Here is a 20,940-nt window from a genome sequence, read left to right as displayed (position 1 = left end):
CTATTTTTGTGCCTTTGTGCAGACATGCTCTTTTTTCTACTGGTCTATTATGTACTTTTTCAGTATGCTTATATGCAGGCTGGAAGCCTTGCTGTTCACTTCCTTCCATGATCAAAATCGGTTATTAATTTTTTTTTCTTTAGGAAAACTATGCAATAGATTTTAATAAGCATTTTATTTTAATGCAATGTTAATTTTTCCTTTATGCAGCAATATGGATTTTTTCCTGTCATATGTGGCTAGCGCTGACATACTACTCCCAGACACAGCAGGGAAAACCGTATTTGGCTTATTTGCAATTCTAGTTTTTCGAACGCCTGCCCAGAAAGCTGGGGTTTTTTTTGTTTTGTTTTTCTTTTTTTTTTTTTTCTCCACACTACGGGTATTTTTCTCTCTCTCGGATAGCTCGATAAACGTTCCGTTTCTGCACTGCCAGAGGTCTCCGGGGAGGCTCGGCGTCTCTCCGACCCCCGGGGACTCTCCCCAGCCCAGGGGCCGGTGGCCGGCGCGAGCGGCCGTGAGGCGGGCACGTGCCGCCCGCCTCGCCTCGTGCGACCGGCGGCGCAGCGGCGGCCCGTGGGCTCCACCGGCGCTCCCCGGCCCTCCCCGGAGAGGGGCCTCGGCGGCTCCCGGCCGCAGCCGCGGGCCCCCTCCTTCGGCCGCAGCTCCCGGCCCCGCCGCCCCTCAGGCTCTCGCACCTCGCCTGCCCGCGGAGACGCGGCGCGGCCCGGCGGGGCGGAGAGCGGCGGGGCGGGGGTGTGTCCTGCTGCCGGCCCGGGGCAGCGGGGTCTGGTCTCCTCTCCTCTCTCGGGCGGTGGCGGCTCACTCGCCTCTCTGGGCCGGGGCGGGACGAGCAAGCAGCTGGGCTGCCCGGGAGCCATGGCGGGGGGAAGCTTGACGCTCCTCCTGCTCCTGGCGGCGCTCGGCAGCCGAGGCCAGCCGCCGCCGCCGCCGCCGCCGCCGCAAAGAGGTACAGGGGAGCGGGGAGCCCGTGCCTCACACCTCCACCCCAACCCCCCCGGCCGGGCCGGCGGAGGACGTAGAGGGGGAGGCGACCTTGCCACCGGCTCGGGAGTCCTTGTGGTGACGGGAGGGTCGGCGGGGCAGGGACCGAGCGTGACAAGTAAACCCCAGCCTGCGGAGGGGGCTTGGCGCGGGGAGTGCTGCCGGGGCACCGCCGCCGGTGCCTCGGCCCGGCCGAGGAGGGCAGGCTGCCGTGGCGCCGGGCGGGCAGCCCTCGGCCGGGGCCGCCGGCGCCCACCCCGCCGAGCGGCGGCCGGCGCGCCCGCGTAACGCCCTTCCCCGGTAACTCTGCCCCGCGTTAACGCCCTTCCCCGGTAACTCTGCCCCGTGTAACGCTGTGCCCCGTTAACTCTGCCCCACGCTTTTGTGAAGAGGCAGCGTCACCGTCCAGAGCCTGGCTGAGCGCGACTGAGCACGGAGGGGCAAATCGTACTTCTCGCTGTTTAGGAACGGCCGGACGACGTGTCCCGGTCCCCGAAGCACCCGCAGTCTTTCGAGGCCACCCTGGCGGCAGCCGCTCCCCGCGCTGTGCCCGCCGGCTGGCGTCTCGTGGTGAGGGGAAGCTCGGTGGCTGCAGTGGACCCGCTGCGGGCTGCTGGTGCCTACGGGGACAGTTTGATGCACTTAGGCAGTAACAAAGCTTTCCTCCGTGTTCAGAACTAACCACGACTGCAATGGGAACAGAATCAGGCGTGTCCTGCACGAGAAGTCGGTGTCTTACACATAGTCTTCCATTGTGTAGTGTTTAGATGTTTTGACGCTAAGGGTTTTTTGTTTGTTTGCTTTTTCAGTTAGTGTTACGTGGAAAGATCAAAAAGAGTGATGTACAGATCCGGGAGAAATAAACTTTATTAAATTTACCAGCTCTCATCGGAAATCCTTAAAACCATTCTTCAGCTCACAGTATCCCCTCTGGTGCCTGCATTTGCTGCTCTTTACATTTTTAGCCCTGCTAAAAAGAATTCAGTAAGGAGATACCACGGTGTGGTTAAAATAAAGCTAATGAAAGTCTCTGGAAAAACAGCTATCTTCTATTTGACCTTGATGTCACGCTCTAGGCTGACACTTTGGATTAGGAATTTTTAGGGTTTAGGGTTTACTTTGGAAAACGTGATGCACTGTCATTTGATGGAAAAAGTGTCTCAAGCAGCTGACTCCTTAATACTAATTTTACCGTGTGAGGATAAACGACAGTTGATCAAGTGTCTGTGTAGATAAAAATTCGTCCAGAATTAGACTGTGTTTAGATGATGACTTATTGGTAAACATTGAAGACTGAGATTTTTAAATTAGAGCATTTAAGTTATAGTACATCATGCATTTTCCTCTTGCCTTTTTTTTTCCCCTTTTCTCTTTTCCCTTGCCAGCTAATTCATTTTTCAGCTAGAAAAATACTGATTTGGCATTTCTTTTAATATTCTCTCTCACACACACACAGACTTGGAGAATGTCCTTTTCTTTATGCAGTACCTTGGATTTTTTAACCTCTGCAGGGAAGGAATATGATTATTATTTTCCTTTTAAATTAGAAGTGGGTGTCCTGGGCATTCATCTGCTGCATTGTTGGTATTATGTTATAACTGAGTTCTGGTAATTCAGTGAGGAGCACTAAGACTTTTAATTAAATGTTAATAATGTCATGGTGGGACCTTCTAAAATTCACAGTTGAATTCAAGTGCTGGCCTGCCAAATTTTTAAGCCATTTGCTGTCTTCTAAATTTCTTTCTTAAGATCTGTTACAGCTGCTAGGAGGTGCTAGCACTATGTAGATATCACTGTGTTGCCCAGTCAAAGAAGTAATAAAGCCCTCTCTAATGCAAAAAGTTTGAAAAGTCTGACTTCACTGAAGTCCTGGGGGATTTTTAACATGTACAAGAACGTTACTAGACCCATGGTTTATACCTTTAGACTTACCCTTGTTTTTCCACTTAATAGTTACTTGGTAATAATCATAAGGTTGGATGGTAAGTATTGCTCTCTAATTGTTAGCACCAGTCGGATGTCTGCGGAGAAAATTATGTAACAGAGCTGCAATGCTTTGAAAAACAGTATTTGAGACATCACAATGAATTCCCATGTTGTTTTTTAGAACAGAACAGTTCAAGAACATTGTGCACCTCAAAGATGAGAACAGTCTGTAATTCTGGGGCTTTTTTGGTTTTGCTTGTTTTTTTGTTTTTTGTTTTTTTTTTTTTTAAATTATTTTTTTATTTTGAAGTTGGTAGAAGATTTACTGTGGTCAGAAACCTGGAGTTAATTTTAAGGGTTTTTTTTTGTTCAGCTACACATGTTGTTTGTTCTTGTGTTGTTTGAACATTAAGTAGTCATGTAGAATTTCTCTTAAAATGGAAGAATCAGAAGCAGAAAGGCAAGTGCATTCTGTAACAGTGTTTCTTAAAGGTATGCCTAAGTTGCGGTTAAGGCAAACTTGCTGAAGTGCTATATAGTGTTCCTTTTGAATCTTGAATCTTGGTTCATCCACTTTCCTGTGGAATGTGCGAGAAACAAAATAGTAGTAGTTTAGAAAGGAATAAAAAACTTGCTTTTGATTTCAGAGAATTCATTCTTTTATTAAAAGGTCTAAGTATCTATCATGGGAGAGAACTGAAGCTATATATCTGTGAAAGGTGTGAATAGTAGGGACAGGGCTAAGGAACATACACTGCAGAGGAACTTGATCTGTGGTATCAGCTGCTGACATCAGTGGAGATGACTCCTGGAGTACAGGTGTTTCTCAGCACCTCACAAATCGGAAGTGTAACTTGACTCCGAGGTGATGTATATAGGATGCTTATAAAGTCAAGTGAAATTTGTCACTCAAAAGAGAAATGAGGGGTGAATGTCAGCCTAGCATTAGCAGAATATGACTGGTGCCAGTCTGTTAGGCAATGGATGGTGGCAGGTTGGTCAATATTTTTAAGTCTGTCTGTAGGTGTAGGTTTTTTTAAATGAGTTTTCAGAGTTTAGTTCAAAACTGTTCTCTCTGTGTTATCTCATGGAAATGAGGAGTTACAGGATTCCTTCCCACATACATACATGTGTGCATATTGTACACTTTACTCTGAAAAGTCAAGAGAGAATGCTAATGGGACATTTCACATATTAAGATTGAAGAATGTTGTGTGGACTTAGATTCTCTGTTTCTGGAGACAAAAAACCAGATGCTTTGTTAATGTAATCTGTTTAAGGAAAAGTCAAGTTTCCTATTTCTTTATAGGGACCTCTTTGGAGTAAGGTCAGTTTTCAAAAATGAGCAATCCTCCCCTGCTGTAATCTTGATATAGAGAGCATTCCCATCATGGTTGATGGCATTTAACCATTCAAAACATTCTGCTGACTTTATTTGGAGAATGGTGCTTGTAAATTATTTAGCTGGTATTGGAAAGAATAATATTGGTAAGTTTACATTCTGCTTTCCTGAGCGAACAAGGCTTAGGCGATTGCTCTGTTTATCAGCTTGTGCTCACCTAAATAAATTTTGAAGCTGTTACCCAATATCAACCAAAGTTGAAAGCAATGTAGAAATCTTTAAGGTAATCACTGAAAATCAATGGCTATTTGGGAGAAAGATCCCCAAAGTACTTTCTCTTCTGCGAGAGGAAAGGTAGAATTTAGCCATTATCTAATCCATTCAGTCTGGTTAGTCAACATATGTAGGGCTCTGGCTTCAAGAATGTGACAGAGAATATGTTGGTTGTGGAGGGTAGACGTCTTACATTGTGCAAAATTCTGTGTATATTTAAAAAAAACCAGGAGTTATTTAATCAAATTTCAGGATTTTGTAACAGGTAACAAGCCTTGTTCACTGAAGGTATACTGCATTCTATGCATATTCTTTTCACATTCATGTGCTACTGACTGTTTTTGCAGATAAGCTTTTGGTGATCCGGAAATTAGGATTTTTGTTTATTTTTATTATTTTTTTAAATATATGTATACAGACCAATATTGATCACTTCCAGAAACTCTCTTAGATGTATTTAGTGCTGCCTGATCAATAGCAGTTAACCAGCCTCAAAATTTGGGAGATACTGCTCTGAAAAATATGTTGTGATTGCTCGTGGCTTTTTAATTCAAACTTGTCCATTTTGTTGTCTTGTAGTTTAATAACTGGTTCAGAAAGTGAAAGCAGACGGTATTAATACGTGTTGCAGGTTTAGAATGTGAGAAAGAAAACCATAGTAATTAAGGGCTGATGACTAAGGTGTTAGAAATAGGTAGAATTGCCCAGACTGACTGGAGACATGAATTTATGTGTTTTTTGTGTACATGCTTTAACTCGAAATAACTACAGCCAAACTGAATGAGGTAGGTCTTGTACAAGAATGCATGAATTTCTCCGAGCAACAAATAGAAACAGAAGATGCACTTTATGTTTAAACCCATTATTATTAATTTGTCCTCCTACAAGTTTTTTACAAGTGTCATTCTTATTAGGCTTGAAATATTAAAGTCAGAACAGTGGTTCCTTAACCTGTTCCAAAAATCTGCTTTAAAATAATACAGCAAACAATCATTTTTAATTAATTCAGGCTGGAGGAAGGAATCCACCCACACATGTTCTAATTCCTTATCCAGCTACTTGGACTGACAGATTTTGGAGATTATAGTATTTTGGAATAAGAGGCAGCATAAATTCCTGGTGCAGGGTTGCTTTTTCTTTTTTTTTTTTTTAACTTTTCCCCCTGAAGTCCAGGCTCCTTATATTTGTAGGTCAGGAATGGTGATAGGACAGAAAATACATGCAAATGTGAACCAGTGTGCATACTTGATTATCTCCTTTTCTTTACCAACTTTTTTCTTAGATAATAAGCCCTTAATTACTGGGTATTTTTTCCTGAGTGAGAGAGTTCTGTCTAGAATATCTGAGAGCTTATATCTCTCACACTAACAACTCAGGCCCCACTAACAACAATATAGACCAAATCTTGCTTACGGTTGTAAAATGCAGACAAATATGTTATGTTTGCTGAATTTATATATTGACTCCATCCATGTCTGTGAAATGGGAAAGGGAATTTCTTGATGTTTGCCATTAAAGCTAGTTCATGAGCTGGCTCCTGCTAATGACTACTACATGTTATTTATTTTCTTGTACTGGCTACTGTAGTTGATAGCTGATTCCTAGTTCCCTGCTTTTCCACAGTCTTGATGTTCTCAATCTCAAAATGTAGATAAGAGAGGTACTGAACAAAATGGCAGTGATTTTGGACTACTCTGTACCATGGATAAGGTAGAGATTAGACCTTTCTTGGGTTTTTTTTAAACATTTTTTTATGATTTATTTTGATTTAAAAAATAAGGTTTCCAGTAAAAGTAACTTGAATTTGTGTGATTTTTGTTCTGAGAAATAACAAAGATCTCTCAGGATTCTTGCAAAATTCAAACCATATAGCTGTTAATACCCTAATTTTTTTCAGCAGTTCAGTCTCCATTTGTTACACCTTAGCATCACAAGGATTTTGCTAGGACGCTGGTCCCTGCCAGATTCCTCTAGCAGACATTATCTTTGAATCAGACCTTGTAATAACATTAGACTGTAAAGCAGCTGTAGCAGTATTGTGCCAGGGAACTCTTGTGAAACCTCAGGAAGAGTAATGAACATTCCTGCAGAGTGGATTATCCAAATATCATTGCAATGCCTTGTTCTGTCCCAACTGACCTGTGTATCTACTACTGTCATGATTCATGGATTTAAGATGTAATAAAAAAAACAATTGCCAAACAGTGAACAAAATAGGATTTTAAGAAATTATTTTATAGCTATATCAATTTTTGTTTAATGGCAGGTGACTATATCTTGTTTTTCTTCACCTACGCCAGTGAGTGGGGGCAGTCTTTGAGATCAGTTAGAAAGAATCAGAAGAATTCTTCAGAAAAGTTCAGAAAATACCTCTAAACATACTGTGTCTTTCCCACTGCTACAGGAAAATGGAGCAAAGCTGGGGGTTGGCAGTCAGGAACTTAGAGGTGGAAGAAAAAGAAATCAGAAGCACTGTTTTTCTTGCACACTTCCAGTGAGAGTTGATTTAGGATTTAATTTGGTTTTCTACATATACACCAGCTCCTCAGATGAACTCTGAGAGTTTTAGATGCCACTCAGGCTACCGTTAGGTTTCGATGGGTGATGCTGAACATGGCAGTGTATTCCTCTGTTTATGCTAGCTGCTTGACAGCCTGGAATCCTGTTCCACAGAAATAAGTGGATAATCTCTATTATAGGGAAATCCATTATATATTAACTTTCGTGATGTATATCCTGCACTGACAATGCAGAATTACTGCTATACATTTGTTGCTGAATAACTTTTAGGCTGGGAGAAAGAATAAATAAATAGCATTATTTGTACGTATTACTATGTTTCTAAATATGTATGATAAAATACTGTGTTGCAGTGATACCTATTTTTGCATTTTCTAAACCTGCCTGCAGTGGTAGGTAATATGAATAGTCTGGATTTCTCTGAAAGCCAGAGAGCTCTATGAAACAAGAAGTAGTCCATGCCTTTTAAAGAATGCAAAATAACGTAAATAAAACATAGAGGGCTTTTAAATTTTATATTTGAAACCACCAGGAATAGAACATGAATATTTGTGCAAATCCCAGAGCTGGTGATTTGAGTGTGATGCAGTTGCACATCTGATTTAGTTGTGTGAATTATGCATGCATTTTTTTGTAGTGGCAACAAAAGGGTGGTTGCAGAGCATCAGAAGTACACTTTATGTGTTTAACCTTGAGCCATCATTGACAATAGTGAATTTGTTAACGTTACCTGAAAGAATAAATTCTTGGTATTATTTCATCCCTGTGGATAATTTTTTGGTCACCTTTTATGACAATTGTAGAAAAACCCCAACTGTGAATGTAAGAACTTCCATACGCTGTACATGGCATAAAACAGAGTACGTTTCTCATTGGCTTTTGATTTTGGTATAATTGGAGAATATTTTATATTAATCATTCCTTTTTAAAGAAGAATGAGCCCTCACACAAAAAGGTTTTCTTTACCATGGGGAGAAACAAAATATTTAAAAATATATTTGTAATACGCATACCGAATTCTTCTCATAAGCACAGTGTCTTTCTACAGCTGGGCACTGCCGTTTAAATTGGTTCCATTGTATTAAGGTTGTGTGTGGTGTGGGTTTAGGGTCTGTGTAAGTGTGCTTCTCCCTCCCAGTCACTTTTGGTATGCTTATATAGTAAATATGGCAAATATTTTCTAAATTCAGAGTAGGTGGGAAGCTTTTACATGCATACCCTATAATTATTGATTATGCATGCAGCTTCAGTTTCCTCCCCCAGCTGCAGCTTTGACGTGGAGAATAAGGCAGTCGTTTGCCAGCAAAGTTAATAGTTAAATGCTTGTATCACTTCATAACTTGTTAACTAGAGGGAAAAATGCACTGAGCCTGCTTGCCATATTGGTAGGAGTTATTTAAAAGTGACATTGAAGCTCACAGTTTAATTGCTGAAATAACTTTTGTGGCATAGAAAAGCGATGGGAAAACCAGCAACAATAACAACAACAATAATCATCATCATCATCAAGAGCTTGAGTCACTTCTTGGGGACATCAGACACTGTCCCAGAACGATAAAGTGGAACTCAAGTTGTTACACTGAGTCATTTGTCTATTCATTGAAAATACACCTTCTCCTTTGGTCAGTTTTGTTACTCTAATTATTTAACTTCTGGCTGTCCTTCTTAGAGGACAATACCTGAAGGGATCAATGGATGCAGCTGTGTTCTAATGTATTGGTTCTTCACGGTACTAACATATCTGTGGCTGTTTGTACAGTACTTCGCATCTACTGATAGTATCTATTTGTCCCAAAATATCTATTTAAAACTTCTGTGATTCACCTGTTTTGCTGGTCTGCTTCTTGCCTTCACCTGTTGTCTTTCATCTTGATTAAGTCCCGTAATATAACTCAAAATAATAAAATTACATGTATGCCACTAGTAAGAGAGAGAACAGTACTTGGTTTAGTATGTTACTTTGGACAGAGAGTAAAACTGCATGTGTAATTCTTGGAACAGTGTTTCTATGTTTTTCATTATCTATACAAAATCGGCATTTTAGTCATTTGTGGCTTTTAATTGACCACATGGCTTATGGATACATGTGCAGTTTGACAGTGCTCATCTTAAAAACATTGCTTGAGGAACATAAGGTACTTTTTTAGGGGAAAAGTTTGGGAGAGAAGGCTATTTATGTCTGTCTGTAAGAATGAAAATAAAAATAGATATTCTGTGAGATGACTGCTAATAAACTAATTGTTTCAGGAATTAACCTTTGCTGTTATTAAGCTTTGTCTTTGTATTACAGGCTCTTTAGGTTTAAAATAGAAGTGCCACATATACAGAAGGTGATATGGCGCTGGATCACGTGTATAAAGTAGTTCAAGAGAAAAATTGTGATGATGAGCAAACTAATGAAAGATACACAGTAATTTCAGACAGCTAATGCCCTCAGGGTTTTGATCTAAACAGCAGATACGGGAGGGTAGAAACACTGATTTCTTAAGTTATCTACTCTGGGTATAGGATTTGTTGTTGGCATGAAAATGTTTGTGGAATCAGCTTAGATTGGTTAAGGCTGATGAGTGGTATCAGCTCAGTAGCTCTAGGGGAAATAGGTATTTGAATCTGAGATTTATGGAAGGATGTAAAGAACTTGGTGTGAAAGTGCTGGTAGAGTAACGACATTATATAACTGATTGTTGAACAGGTTATGTGAACAGCCTCATTGGAGGGGAAATGGAAGCTGGCAAATATGATGCTAATATTTAAAAAGGCCTCATTCGCTGAACTTGTAACTATAGTTTTAGAACTGAACACAGTTGTAGACATGATAAAGAATAGAATTAGTAAATACATGGATAAATATGTTGTCCTTGCAAGAGCCAGAGTGGCTTTTGCATATTATGTGGATAAGCCTTCAAAGAATTTGTTTTAGACATATTAGTAAGGGCTATTATAGTAGCCTGGGATTTTCAGAAGAGCATTTGAGAATATGCCTGAGTATCTTAAACTATGGTATCACAGAAAAAAAGGGAAGAACTCAATTTATGGAAGAATTCACAAAGGTTTTGACAAGTTATATGCCTGGCTAGGATGGAATTAGTCTTAAATTGAACAGATAGATATGAACATTAGTTATATTGGAAGCTCTTCAGTAATTTGTTTTAATACTAGTACTGGTGTGCAGAGCCTCTTTCCTTCAATTAACATGAGAAAATGCAACATTCAGTTAAACAGTGTACAGCCAGTTTCTTACGGCTCAGTTATTAAGGATCCAGTAAGTAGCAGGTGTTCTGCCTTATCCAACTGTAAACTGCTATGAGTCCTCAGGAATTCCAGTTCTACAGACAATAATTTATAGACCCATCACTTTTCATGCGAATCTCTCCATCTCTATGGAATATGGGATAATCTGTAGGCAGTCTGCTTTAAAAATGGTGAAATCTGTTGCAGCTCCAGTGTAGACTCTGCTTTTAATTTTCTACCTCAGTTCTATGCATTTGTGAAACAAACCAGTTGCACATTTCTCATGCAAGAAATTCTCATTGTCTCACTTTTCCCTCAGTTGTAAATATTTTCATACGAAGACTTATGCCAAAGAATCACAGCACAGAAAATACCACTGCACAGGCAGTTTGAACAAGTTAGGAAAAGTCAGGCTTGAACAGTTTGGATATAAGTTGTTGCCCTAGCTTGTTGGTAAATGCAAAGTGAAAACAACCACTACTGTAACGTGCATAAGGTGGACTTTAACTACTACCTATCTTCCTCTGTTATTACAAGTCTTTATTTATGTTTTTATGTTTATCTATGTTCAGGAAGTTACAATGTCATAGGAATAACTGAAACATGGTGGGACAACTCACATGCCTGGAGGATGGCGATGGATAGGCTGTTTCGTAAAGATAGTCAGGGAAAAGAAGAGGTGGAGGAGTCATGCTCTATGTTAAGGAGAACCTTGAATGTATAGAAGTCAACTGCGGCAATTGTGGAAGCCCTACTGAAGGCCTCTGGGTCAAGATCAGAGGGGTCGTCTCCAAGGCGGATCTTACAGTAGGCACGTGCTACTGACCTCCAAACCAAGATGATAAGGCCAATGAGCAATAATTGGGTCACTTCAGCAAACTTTGGATCAACAGAACCTGGTTCTTATAGGTGACTTCAACTACCCAGACATCTCTTGGAAGAAAAATACAGCAGCTCCACATATCATCCATGAGGTTCTTGGAATGCGTAGAGGACTGCTTCCTCATGTGCCAGCCAGGAATGAGTCACTGTTGGACTTGCTACTCACAAACCAAGAAAACCTGCTTTGCAATATCATGTCAGTTAGTGATAGCCTTGGCTGCAATGATCACAACATTGTGGAGTTTGGGATCCTGCTGAGCATGCTGATGGTTAGTGCTAAGACAAAAGTTTTAGATTTTAGAAGAGCAAACTTCAGCTCAGAGCTCAGTTGGGAGGGATTCCGTGGGAAGCTTCCGTGGAGGATAAAGGAGCTAGCGACTGCTGGGAGTTTTTCAAGAACTCTCTCCTGGAAGCACAAAACCAGTTCATCCTCTTTAAAGGTAGGGGAAGTAGGTGGAGCAGGAGACCCCCTTGACTTAACTGCGAGCTTCTGAGTCTGCTCAAAACCAAAAGAGAAGCATACCAGAGATGGAAAAGTGGACTAATACCCATTGAGAACTACAAGGGTATTGCCAGGGCATGCAGAGATGCAGTTAGAAAAGCAAAAGCTCAGCTTGAATTGAAATTGGCCAGAGATGTCAAAAACTACAAGAAACGGTTCTTCAGATATGTAAACAACAAGGAGAAACAGAAGGAAAATATTGGCCTGCTGTTAAACAGAATAGGTGAATTAGTCACCAGCAGTGCTGAATAGGCAGATTTTCTCATGACTTTCTTCACCTCTGTCTTTTCCAGCACTGTTGGGCCTGAGGCCTTGGGAACAAAAACCCGGGTCAATGCAAACACAGAGCCACTGTCAGTGAAGGAAGAGTTGGTATGTGAGCTATTACAGGAGCTTGACCCCTACAAATTGATGGGTCTTGACATTATCCACCTGAGGGTGTTAAGAGAGCTGGCTGATTTCATTGCAAGGCTGCTCTCCATAATCTTTGAGAAATCGTGGAGATTGGGGGACATCCCAGAAGACTGGAAGAAGGGTAATGTCACCCCCATGTACAAGAGGGGCTTAAAGGAGGATCCAGGAAATTACAGGCCCATCAGTCTTACTTCAGTTCCTGGGAAGGTCATGGAATGAATCCTCCTGGGGGCTATCACAAGTCAAGTGAGGCATGTGACTGGGAAAAGCCAATGTGGATTCATGAAGGACAAATCATGCTTGAAAAACATGATTGCTTTCTATGACAAAGTAACCTGCTTGATTGATGTGGGGCGAGTGGTAGACACTGTCTACCTGGATTCTCCAAGGCTTGCCATATGGCTACCAACAGCATCCTAGAGAAACCAATGCATTGCAGTCTAGACAAGTGGTCTGTGTGGTGGGTGGGGAGCTGGCTGACAGGCTGCACCCAGAGGTTGGTGGTAAATAGCTCTTCTTTCTGACTGGCAACCTGTCACAAGTGGGGTCCCCCAGGGATTGATATTGGGCCCAACACTGTTTAATACCTTCATAAGTGATCTGGATCATGGGATCAGGTGTACCCTGATGAAGTTTGCTGAGGATACCAAACTGAGCAGCCTTGAAAGGGAGACCCACCCTGCAGGAAGACCTGGATAGGCTGGAAGAGTGGGCTAACAAAAACCTCATGAAGTTCAACAAGGGCAAGTGTCAGGTCTTGCACCTGGGAAAACATAATCCAGGAATTATGTTTCCCACAGACAGGGATCTAGCTGACAGGAGAGCAGCTCTGTGGAAAGGGACCTGGGGGTCCTTGTGGACAACACACTCAACATGAGTGAACAGTGTGCTGCAGTGACAAGGAAAGCCACCAGGATGCTGGGTTGCATCAACAAGGGCACCAGCAGCAGAGATAAAGAAGTCATGCCACTCTACTCAGCGCTTGTCAGGCTGCACCTGGAATACTGTGTTCAGTTTTGGTCCCTGGTATACAAAAAAGATGTGGACAGGCTGGAGAGGGTCCAGAGAAGGGCCACAAATATGATCAAAGGACTGGGAAGCATGCATATGAGGAAGAGCTGAGAGAATTTGATTTGTTTAGCCTTGAGAAGGCTTAGGGGAGACCTTATCACCATGTTCCAGTATTTAAAAGGTGGCTACAAAGAAGATGGAGACTCCCTTTTTACAAGGAGTCACATGGAAAAGATGAGGGGTAATGGGTACAAGTTAACTCCTGGGGAGATTCCGACTGGACACGAGAAAAATTTTTCACAATGAGAACAATCAGCCAGTGGAATAATCTCCCCAGGGAAGTGGTGGATTCCTTAACATTGGACACTTTTAAGACTCGGCTGAAGAGGGTGCTGGGCTGTCTTGTCTAGAGCATGCTTTTGCCAGAAAGGTTGGACCAGATGATTCTTGGGGTCCCTTCCAACCTGGTATTCTATGATTCTCTGATTTTCTGTTCCTGTTATGACAACAGAGAGTTTTCTCTGAGTAACTGTTGCATGGGCTATCAGTTTTGTGCAGAAGCAGCTGAATGGCTGAGTAGTGGTGTGCCTAAGATTACTTGACAGACACCCAGGGTCAAATGTGACTGGAGGAGCATTTCTACTGCTCAGGTACATAACTTTGAACATAGTGTGTGAAGGGCACTTGTTTTAGGCTCTACTTGTCCCATAGAATAGAGTTCTTTCTAGGAATTGGAGGGAATTTTGGCTCACTATGAAAATAAGTACTTCCAATTAATTGAAAATTCATTGATGGATTAATCTATTAATTGATCTAAGTACATCTGTAATATAACATTTAGTTTCAAAATGAGTCAACATTATTAAGACAATCTAGAATGAGGTGAAATTACTCTGCTCAATCTGTTTCATAAACTCGAGTAATTACTAAATTTCATGTTAAAAAGCCATTGTATTCTGCACAGGAGACCTTTAAATCACTTCTGGAGTTAGTTTAAAAATGTAGCATCTGTCTACAGTATGACAGTTCCTGTACAATTATTTTCTGGAAGTGAAACAATATGTATGTATTCCCCACTAAACAAATCCACAGAGAGTCCAAGGAAATAATTTTCTCTCATTCACTACCTGGTTTTCCTTTATGGCTGTTAGTTGAAATACATGAGTAAAATACGTATTGTGATGTGTACTCATTTTAGTGTGAAAGTTAGGTTTGTTTGAAGTTACAGTGAAATTCTTACTGGCTTCCTTGTGGCAAGAATTTCATGCCCAGTCCTTATAAAGGAAGCATACAACCCAGAACATAACATTTTGTTCTGTCTTAATGTTCTGCTGAACATATGTGTAAGCAGTTTAGTTCTACAATGACTGGAAGAACAAGAGGAGCCAGAGGGTCCCAGAGCTGTCAGAATGAATAGTTAAACTGAAGCATTAGCTATAGTTGAAAACTAGGGAGTGAGTCGCTACACAGGGCTATTAAGAAGCATTCAGTGGTGTTTCCTATTTAAATGAGGCTTTGTTTCTATGTTTGTATCAGCTCCCTTGACTTTATAGTGGTACCTAAACAGTGAACAAAAACAATTAGCTTTTAAGATAAACGGATTGTGGAAATGGCATGCAAGGGGAAGTTCTTTAAAATTACATATACAGATCCATAGTAATCTCTTCTGTTAGGAATTAAACTTTTCTGTGTCCAAGCTGAGATGTTTTCACTGTTTCAGCTGGGCTCAAAAAACAACTGTTCTAAACCTGTGAGGATCAAAATATTGATTGGCATGTCATCAGATGGTATTTCTGGAATCCCTCTCTTCTGTTTCGTGAACATTAATCACTCCTACATGTGCATTTATGAGTGTATGTATGTTTGATGAAAAACTTTCCCAGTGGTAATTTCAAATAGATATATAATTCTTTGTGTACAAATAATTCTTGTAAATTTTACCAGTGCAAAGAAACTCCAGCAAGGGATTCAGTCTTTATTGGATAAAGTGTCTTAAGGAGTAAGCTCAAGGTTTTAGAGGCTTATTCTAAAAGAATTTAGATTCATTTTTATTAGCAAAGCTTATTGTATCTGGCACCTTATTTTAGATTTTAAGGTGGATTTAATGTGTAAGACTGTATTTAGGCTTATTGGACATAAAGAAATTTTAAGATGCTTCTCAGCCTTAGTTTCCACTAGGAAATACAGTTAGCATGAAAGAAAATGAATGTATTTGTTTTAAATAATTTACTTTTTTCTTTTTTAATTACCAAACACACACAAGCCGTTGTCTTCCTGAATATCTTTGCAGCTTTGTTCTAAAACAAACCTGGAAATTTTAACCTATTTAAACTCTAGTTATTGTTAGTGGATTTTATATCTTACCAAAATCTTCTTCTATATTCTTAACTCAATTTTTGTGCTGCACTATACAATGGAAGACTTTGGTTTCATCACAATGTGTGTTGCTCTACCTAAGATGCAACATATATAATGTTTAGAATTACTGCATATTACTAAGCTGCATTAAAATTCCAACTGAATTATTTAGGACTTTTAGATTTTGGGAACAGTTTTGAGTGGATCTGTATTTTTGATACTAGACTATGGATATAGGCCCGAGATACAGACCGTGTAGTTTAAAGCAGACAGATTGGCTGCTAGACGTGGCCTAGCTGTGGCAGTATAGACTGATTTATTGTAAGGAGAAACAAATAAGGAGATTGTAGATATTCTGATGTACTTTGCTTTTTTTAAATAGTATTTTTAAGAACAGTCTAGACTAGAGGCAGTTTGTATTTCCCATCCTTGTAAGAAGCATTTTCTGTTCCAATATTATTATTCTTCCATCGCCTTCCATCTGTGGAATGTCTCTCTATAATTTCCATTAAATGGAAATTACTTGTATCTATCTAGAATAGATGTGTGCTTGGAAGGTGAGCTAAGCTGTTCTTTCTGCATTCATAATGAAGCTTGTACACTGCTATTTAGATAAGTGCATTGTGCTTTTGATATAGTGGATGTATAATGGAATACTGAATTGATTTTATTATTCTATTAACATTATTAAATCTAGTAGGTTCATGTCTTCTGCTCACAGAAGAAATTATCTTTGGATCTGACAGTTTACTTGGTACAAGACCTGAAAGGAAAAGATGAGGTGCACACGCCTTGGACAGTTTGTTTGTGGTTCAGTCCTCAGCCTGATAAAAAGGCTCAAGGGGATTATTTCAGTAGGCCAAGAAACAGCAGTAGTGTTTCTCTTGGAAATATATTGTTGTCTGAGAAGAACATCTGTAGGTGCGCCAACCTCTGTCTTCCTTAGAAAAAATGTCAATTTTACGTTTTTTTTGCAAAGGAAGAGTCAATCTTGTCCAGAATGTACTTTTGAAAAATAGTAACATTTCTGAAGACAGGTGCTTTCTGGTACTGAGTGGTCTATTGTTGCATTCAGTTACTTGAAATGTGTGATACGGGATTATTTGTTTTCTTTAAAATCTGTAATTGATCTGCTTGAATCATACTGACCCAAATAGAGAAAGGCTGGGGTCAGGTTTTCTTCCCAGATATGAGTATTCCAGCACAATATTGCATGCATGCCATCATGTAGGGATATGTATATTTCAAATATATCCTGTTATTACAATCTTTGTGAATATGGATACGCCCCACAGGTATCAGTTGACTAGATAAATAGCAACATGGCAAATACGTGTTTTTAAAATGTGATACTTTTATTAAGGCAGTCCTCAGTAGTGTGGAGAGGATGGTGAAGCTGGCCATAGAAAGTGCTGTGTAAATAGTTAGATATACTGTCCTTTACTTAAGACTGCTACACTTCTACAAATGCTTACATGATCAGTATGGGACTTTTGAAAAATATCCAGTTATTAGCAGAATGCTTTGTGTTTTCAGAGTCAGACCCTTGAAGGACAAGTAATGCGTGAAGGATATAGAAGGTTAGTGGCCTTCTAAATCAGTCAGGTCACAGTATATTTTTTTGTCTTTGCTAATAAACTCTTGCAAACTTGATATTTGAACAACATAAGCAGGAAGTTATAAATTTAAATAGAGGTTAAAAAATAGTGTTCTGGATTTGCATCTGGATTTTGTTACCAGTCTTAAGATGCTACCCCGAGCAACAGCATGCAGCATGGGAAATCTGATAACGTTGTGAATCTTTCAACCTTATGCATTCTAATCTGAGCGTGGTTTCCTGTAGTATTGCTGATATGCCAGATAAAACAATCTTGGATCCAAAATCAACCTCTGTTATAAATGGATGCTCTCTGTTATCCTGTATTTGTCCTGTAATCTGTGATTAACTGTTCCCTATCACAAAGGGAAAAACATTATTGTATTCAGTTTTGTGTGTATACTCGCTTCCAAATGAAAGCAATTGTGGTTTACGTGACTGTTTTGTTCAAGTGCAGTTAAGTATTATTTTATGCTACATTTAAATGTAGAAATACTTTTATTCAAAGCAGCATCTTCAGAGTAACTAACTACTTTCATGTTTCTTCAGCAACAGTAAAACTTTTCACCATGATCATGAAATTACTGTGATTTGGCTTCCCCAAAGTAAGTATTGCTTTTTAATTTAGTTGAAATTATGTACAATAGATTACATTGTCTGTAGAATTAAACTCTTAACAGCAAAATTTGCTGGTTTTTTGAACAAATTTGAAAAAAACCTGAACAAATAAAATAATTTATTTTGCTATCTCCAAGTGCTGCATATAATTTTTGGATAAAAATACCAAGATCTGGTTCCTTCCTTTTTCTTCTGCCTGGGCAGACTTCCATCAGAAGTTTAGATGTGAATTCCAAAATCAACATTTCAGTACTACACTGAGAGCACTTTGGTGTCTTTCTGCTCTAAAATATGTAGAGTTACACAAGAGCCCCCCATCTCACTTAAGAATTTTCATATTTGTAAAGAATCAAGAAAGTTTTGAGAGGAATGCTTCTCTGTCTTATGCTAGAAGTGTCTTAACTTGGTATTTCTCTAACAACTCAAAGTTCTGGGGGAAGTATCTACCCCAGTTAACATTAGGCATGTAGCTTGATTAGGGAAATATTCTTTCTGTCAATCACTAATATAGTTACTTTGTTTCATACAGCACTTCAGAGTACAAGTCTGAGGTGCTCTGATTTGTCTTCTGAAGGAGACTTGCTCTTATCTGAAGAGTGAGATTAACTGCCCCCAATTTAGGCAGTTTACTTTCTTGTCTGATACCCTGTTAGAGAAAAAAGGCAGGTGATGAGGAAAGAACTAATACAAGTGAGTAGTGCATTATATAATTAGTAATTGAGACCAATGTGGTATAGATAGAAGAGCAAAGAAAGAGTAGTAACGAGAAAAATATTGGTGAAGTTACAATATACTTCCCGTGTTGAAAGACTAGACTAGGCTAGTCTCCATGGCTGAAAAATCATGCTTCCTTTTGTTCTCTGGACCAAATTAATATTCAAGAATTCACAGGAGAGTAGGTTGAGTAAGAAAAGTAAAAATACCTACTCCTTCCCTCTCCTCCTTGACTAGTTTGGAATTTGGGCCAGTGTCCTAGGAGGTGGAAAAAATGGATTTAAATCCTTCTGGGCAAATATGGATAAATGCTCTGTACTGAAGCTATTCAGTTTGTTTCAGCAATGTATTTCTGAAGGCTTACAAGATGTGAAAGAGTGATGAAATTCACAAATCATGTACCACTTGGTGGAGGTGACAGTAACTGAAATCTTAGAAAGTGAGCTATACTTGTAGTATTGCTAAGACTGAAGTGGAAATAATCAGAACTGAAACAAACCAGAAGCTGAGACCTACTTTCTAAAACTCAAATCTTGCTTTTTTTCTTTAGCACTGTCATTTTTGAGTACTACAGGATGGCCATATTTTGTCTATATCTTGCTACAAGTGCTGCAGGCAAACAGAAGTTTATAAGACATACAAAGTGATATAGCTAAAGTTTTCAATGGTAAAACTGGTAATAGAAACCAACTACCAATGTCTTCTGTAGCCACTTTATTGCACAGCTGTATTCACTGAGAGTTAGACATCGTTTTAATTTGCTTTATAGCTCAGTTTTTCTGTAAAGAAATTGCATCAGTAAAATATTACTTGCAGCTGTAGTTACGGTTCAGTGATATTAGTTAAAGATTGCTATTATGAAAGGAGGGGGAAGCATGTTTCTAGCTCTCATTTTGAAATGCATGTAGGTTGAATTCAGGAAATAAGTATGATTGTGACCTACTTTGTAAACCCAAGGGGAGATAAGAGCAGGAAACCCTTGTTCTTCTCATAGTGTCAGAATGGTAGTTTTCATCCTGTAATAATTTCATCTGGTCCAGATAATGCAGACAATTCTGCATGCATATAAAGAAATTGTGGTCTCTAAAATATTCTATAGGGGCTACAGTGTCAGGGAAGAGAGGATGAGAACATGGTAGCTTCGATATAGTGAGAACCACACGCCTAGGAACTCAGGATGGCAGAAAGAAGACTTTCAAACGTTGCTGTAGGAAGTTTATTGATTAATTTTTTTTTTTTTCCAACTACTTTAATTTCTATCTTTCTGAAAAATAAATCAGCCCAAGAAAATCATATCTGGAACTTGGCTTCTGTATTTATAAGGCAAAGATAGTACCTGAAGCGATGATGTCTTAAAATTCATTGAGATTTTCTGTATTATTGCTAGACCAGCTTTAAGGCATTCAAATTTGCAAGAACTGGGATATAAACTAAATCTACTAGAACACACATCACCAGTAGACAACTTTTCATGGCTATTCCCATATTTTTTTTCCCTCCTCTCCCAGTGGAATCTTCTCTTAATAGTTTTATGGGGGACAGGGAGGGTGTTTAAGATCTAATAGGTTCCTTCTAAAGACTGTGATTTTTAACAAGGGGTAGGTTTCCACATGTGTCGTGAAGCTTTCTGGGGAAAAGTGGGAAAGGGTTCAGTTCTCAAATCTCCAGCAGCTCAGGATATGATCAGAATTTTTGGAAACCTGATTTTATGTTGTAAAATGGAAAAGTTGTGTACAGAAATTAAAAAAAGATTGCATTTGTGTAGCATGACAAAACCCAAGTCTTGTTGTGAAAGGAGCAGCTGTGATCTCCTTTACCTTCAGAGAATAGGTGTGGTTCATGCTTACTACCTCACTAGAATTGTATAGTTTTATTTGAAAGGAACTTGGCTATCTTGTCACTGCACTTCAATAAACAAAATATCATGTAGCTGTTTTCCTTTGAGAATTTCTTGTACTTTCTGTCTAAAGCTTAGCCAACAGAAGATTCTTTGCCTCAGTAGCATCAGACATGACAAACAACTGTTATTGGTTAATCCACTTATCCTTTTGAATATATGAATTGCAATTATGCATGACCTGGAGGTCAATGTTGAGTCATGACCACTGTAGAGGATTCTTTTGGTACATGTGGCCTGTGGGCTAGCACAATTTAATGCCTTTTTCAGCATGCTTAAATTTTTGGCATGCAAAGATTTGAGAAAGGGCTTGAGAATTGGAAAAGGCAGGATTTGTGGAGCCTTTCCTTAAACGCTCTGAAGCATGGGGAACATACATAAAGTTATCTGATGAGCAGAGAATTCTATGAACATTTTAAAGTAATGTCATTAAGGGCAGATGAACTCCAGATACTTGTTTTATTAAAGCCTTTTATTAGAATGTAATCTTTTTTAATTGGGTGGAAAAGCCACAGTAAAGATTTTTTTTTAAAAAAATCTAGGTCCTAGTGGGCATGATGAGCAATTGTGGACACTTGATTTGCTACTTGCACTCCAAAGAGTTCAGATGCTGTTTCAAGATTTTGGAGGCCTACTGAATTTCTGGATCT

At 39.6% G+C, this 20,940-nt stretch overlaps 1 protein-coding gene across 4 annotated transcripts in view; it reads left to right on the top strand.

Moving 5' to 3' along the window:
- The first annotated feature begins 878 nt into the window (after positions 1 to 878).
- LAMA2 (laminin subunit alpha 2) overlaps positions 879 to 20,940 on the top strand; it is a 391,440-nt gene continuing 371,378 nt past the window's right edge. For all 4 annotated transcript variants that reach the window (XM_074819148.1, XM_074819147.1, XM_074819146.1 and 1 more), the window contains exon 1: positions 879 to 970. In XM_074819148.1, the coding sequence (XP_074675249.1) occupies positions 880 to 970 (91 nt within the window). In that variant the 5' untranslated portion in view covers position 879. The remainder of the gene's footprint in view (positions 971 to 20,940) is intronic.

Source organism: Strix aluco, chromosome 3 (assembly GCF_031877795.1).
Source record: "Strix aluco isolate bStrAlu1 chromosome 3, bStrAlu1.hap1, whole genome shotgun sequence".
Taxonomy (NCBI): domain Eukaryota; kingdom Metazoa; phylum Chordata; class Aves; order Strigiformes; family Strigidae; genus Strix; species Strix aluco.
Note: the sequence above shows the minus strand (reverse complement) of the source record. Positions and strands in the feature narration are given on the sequence as shown.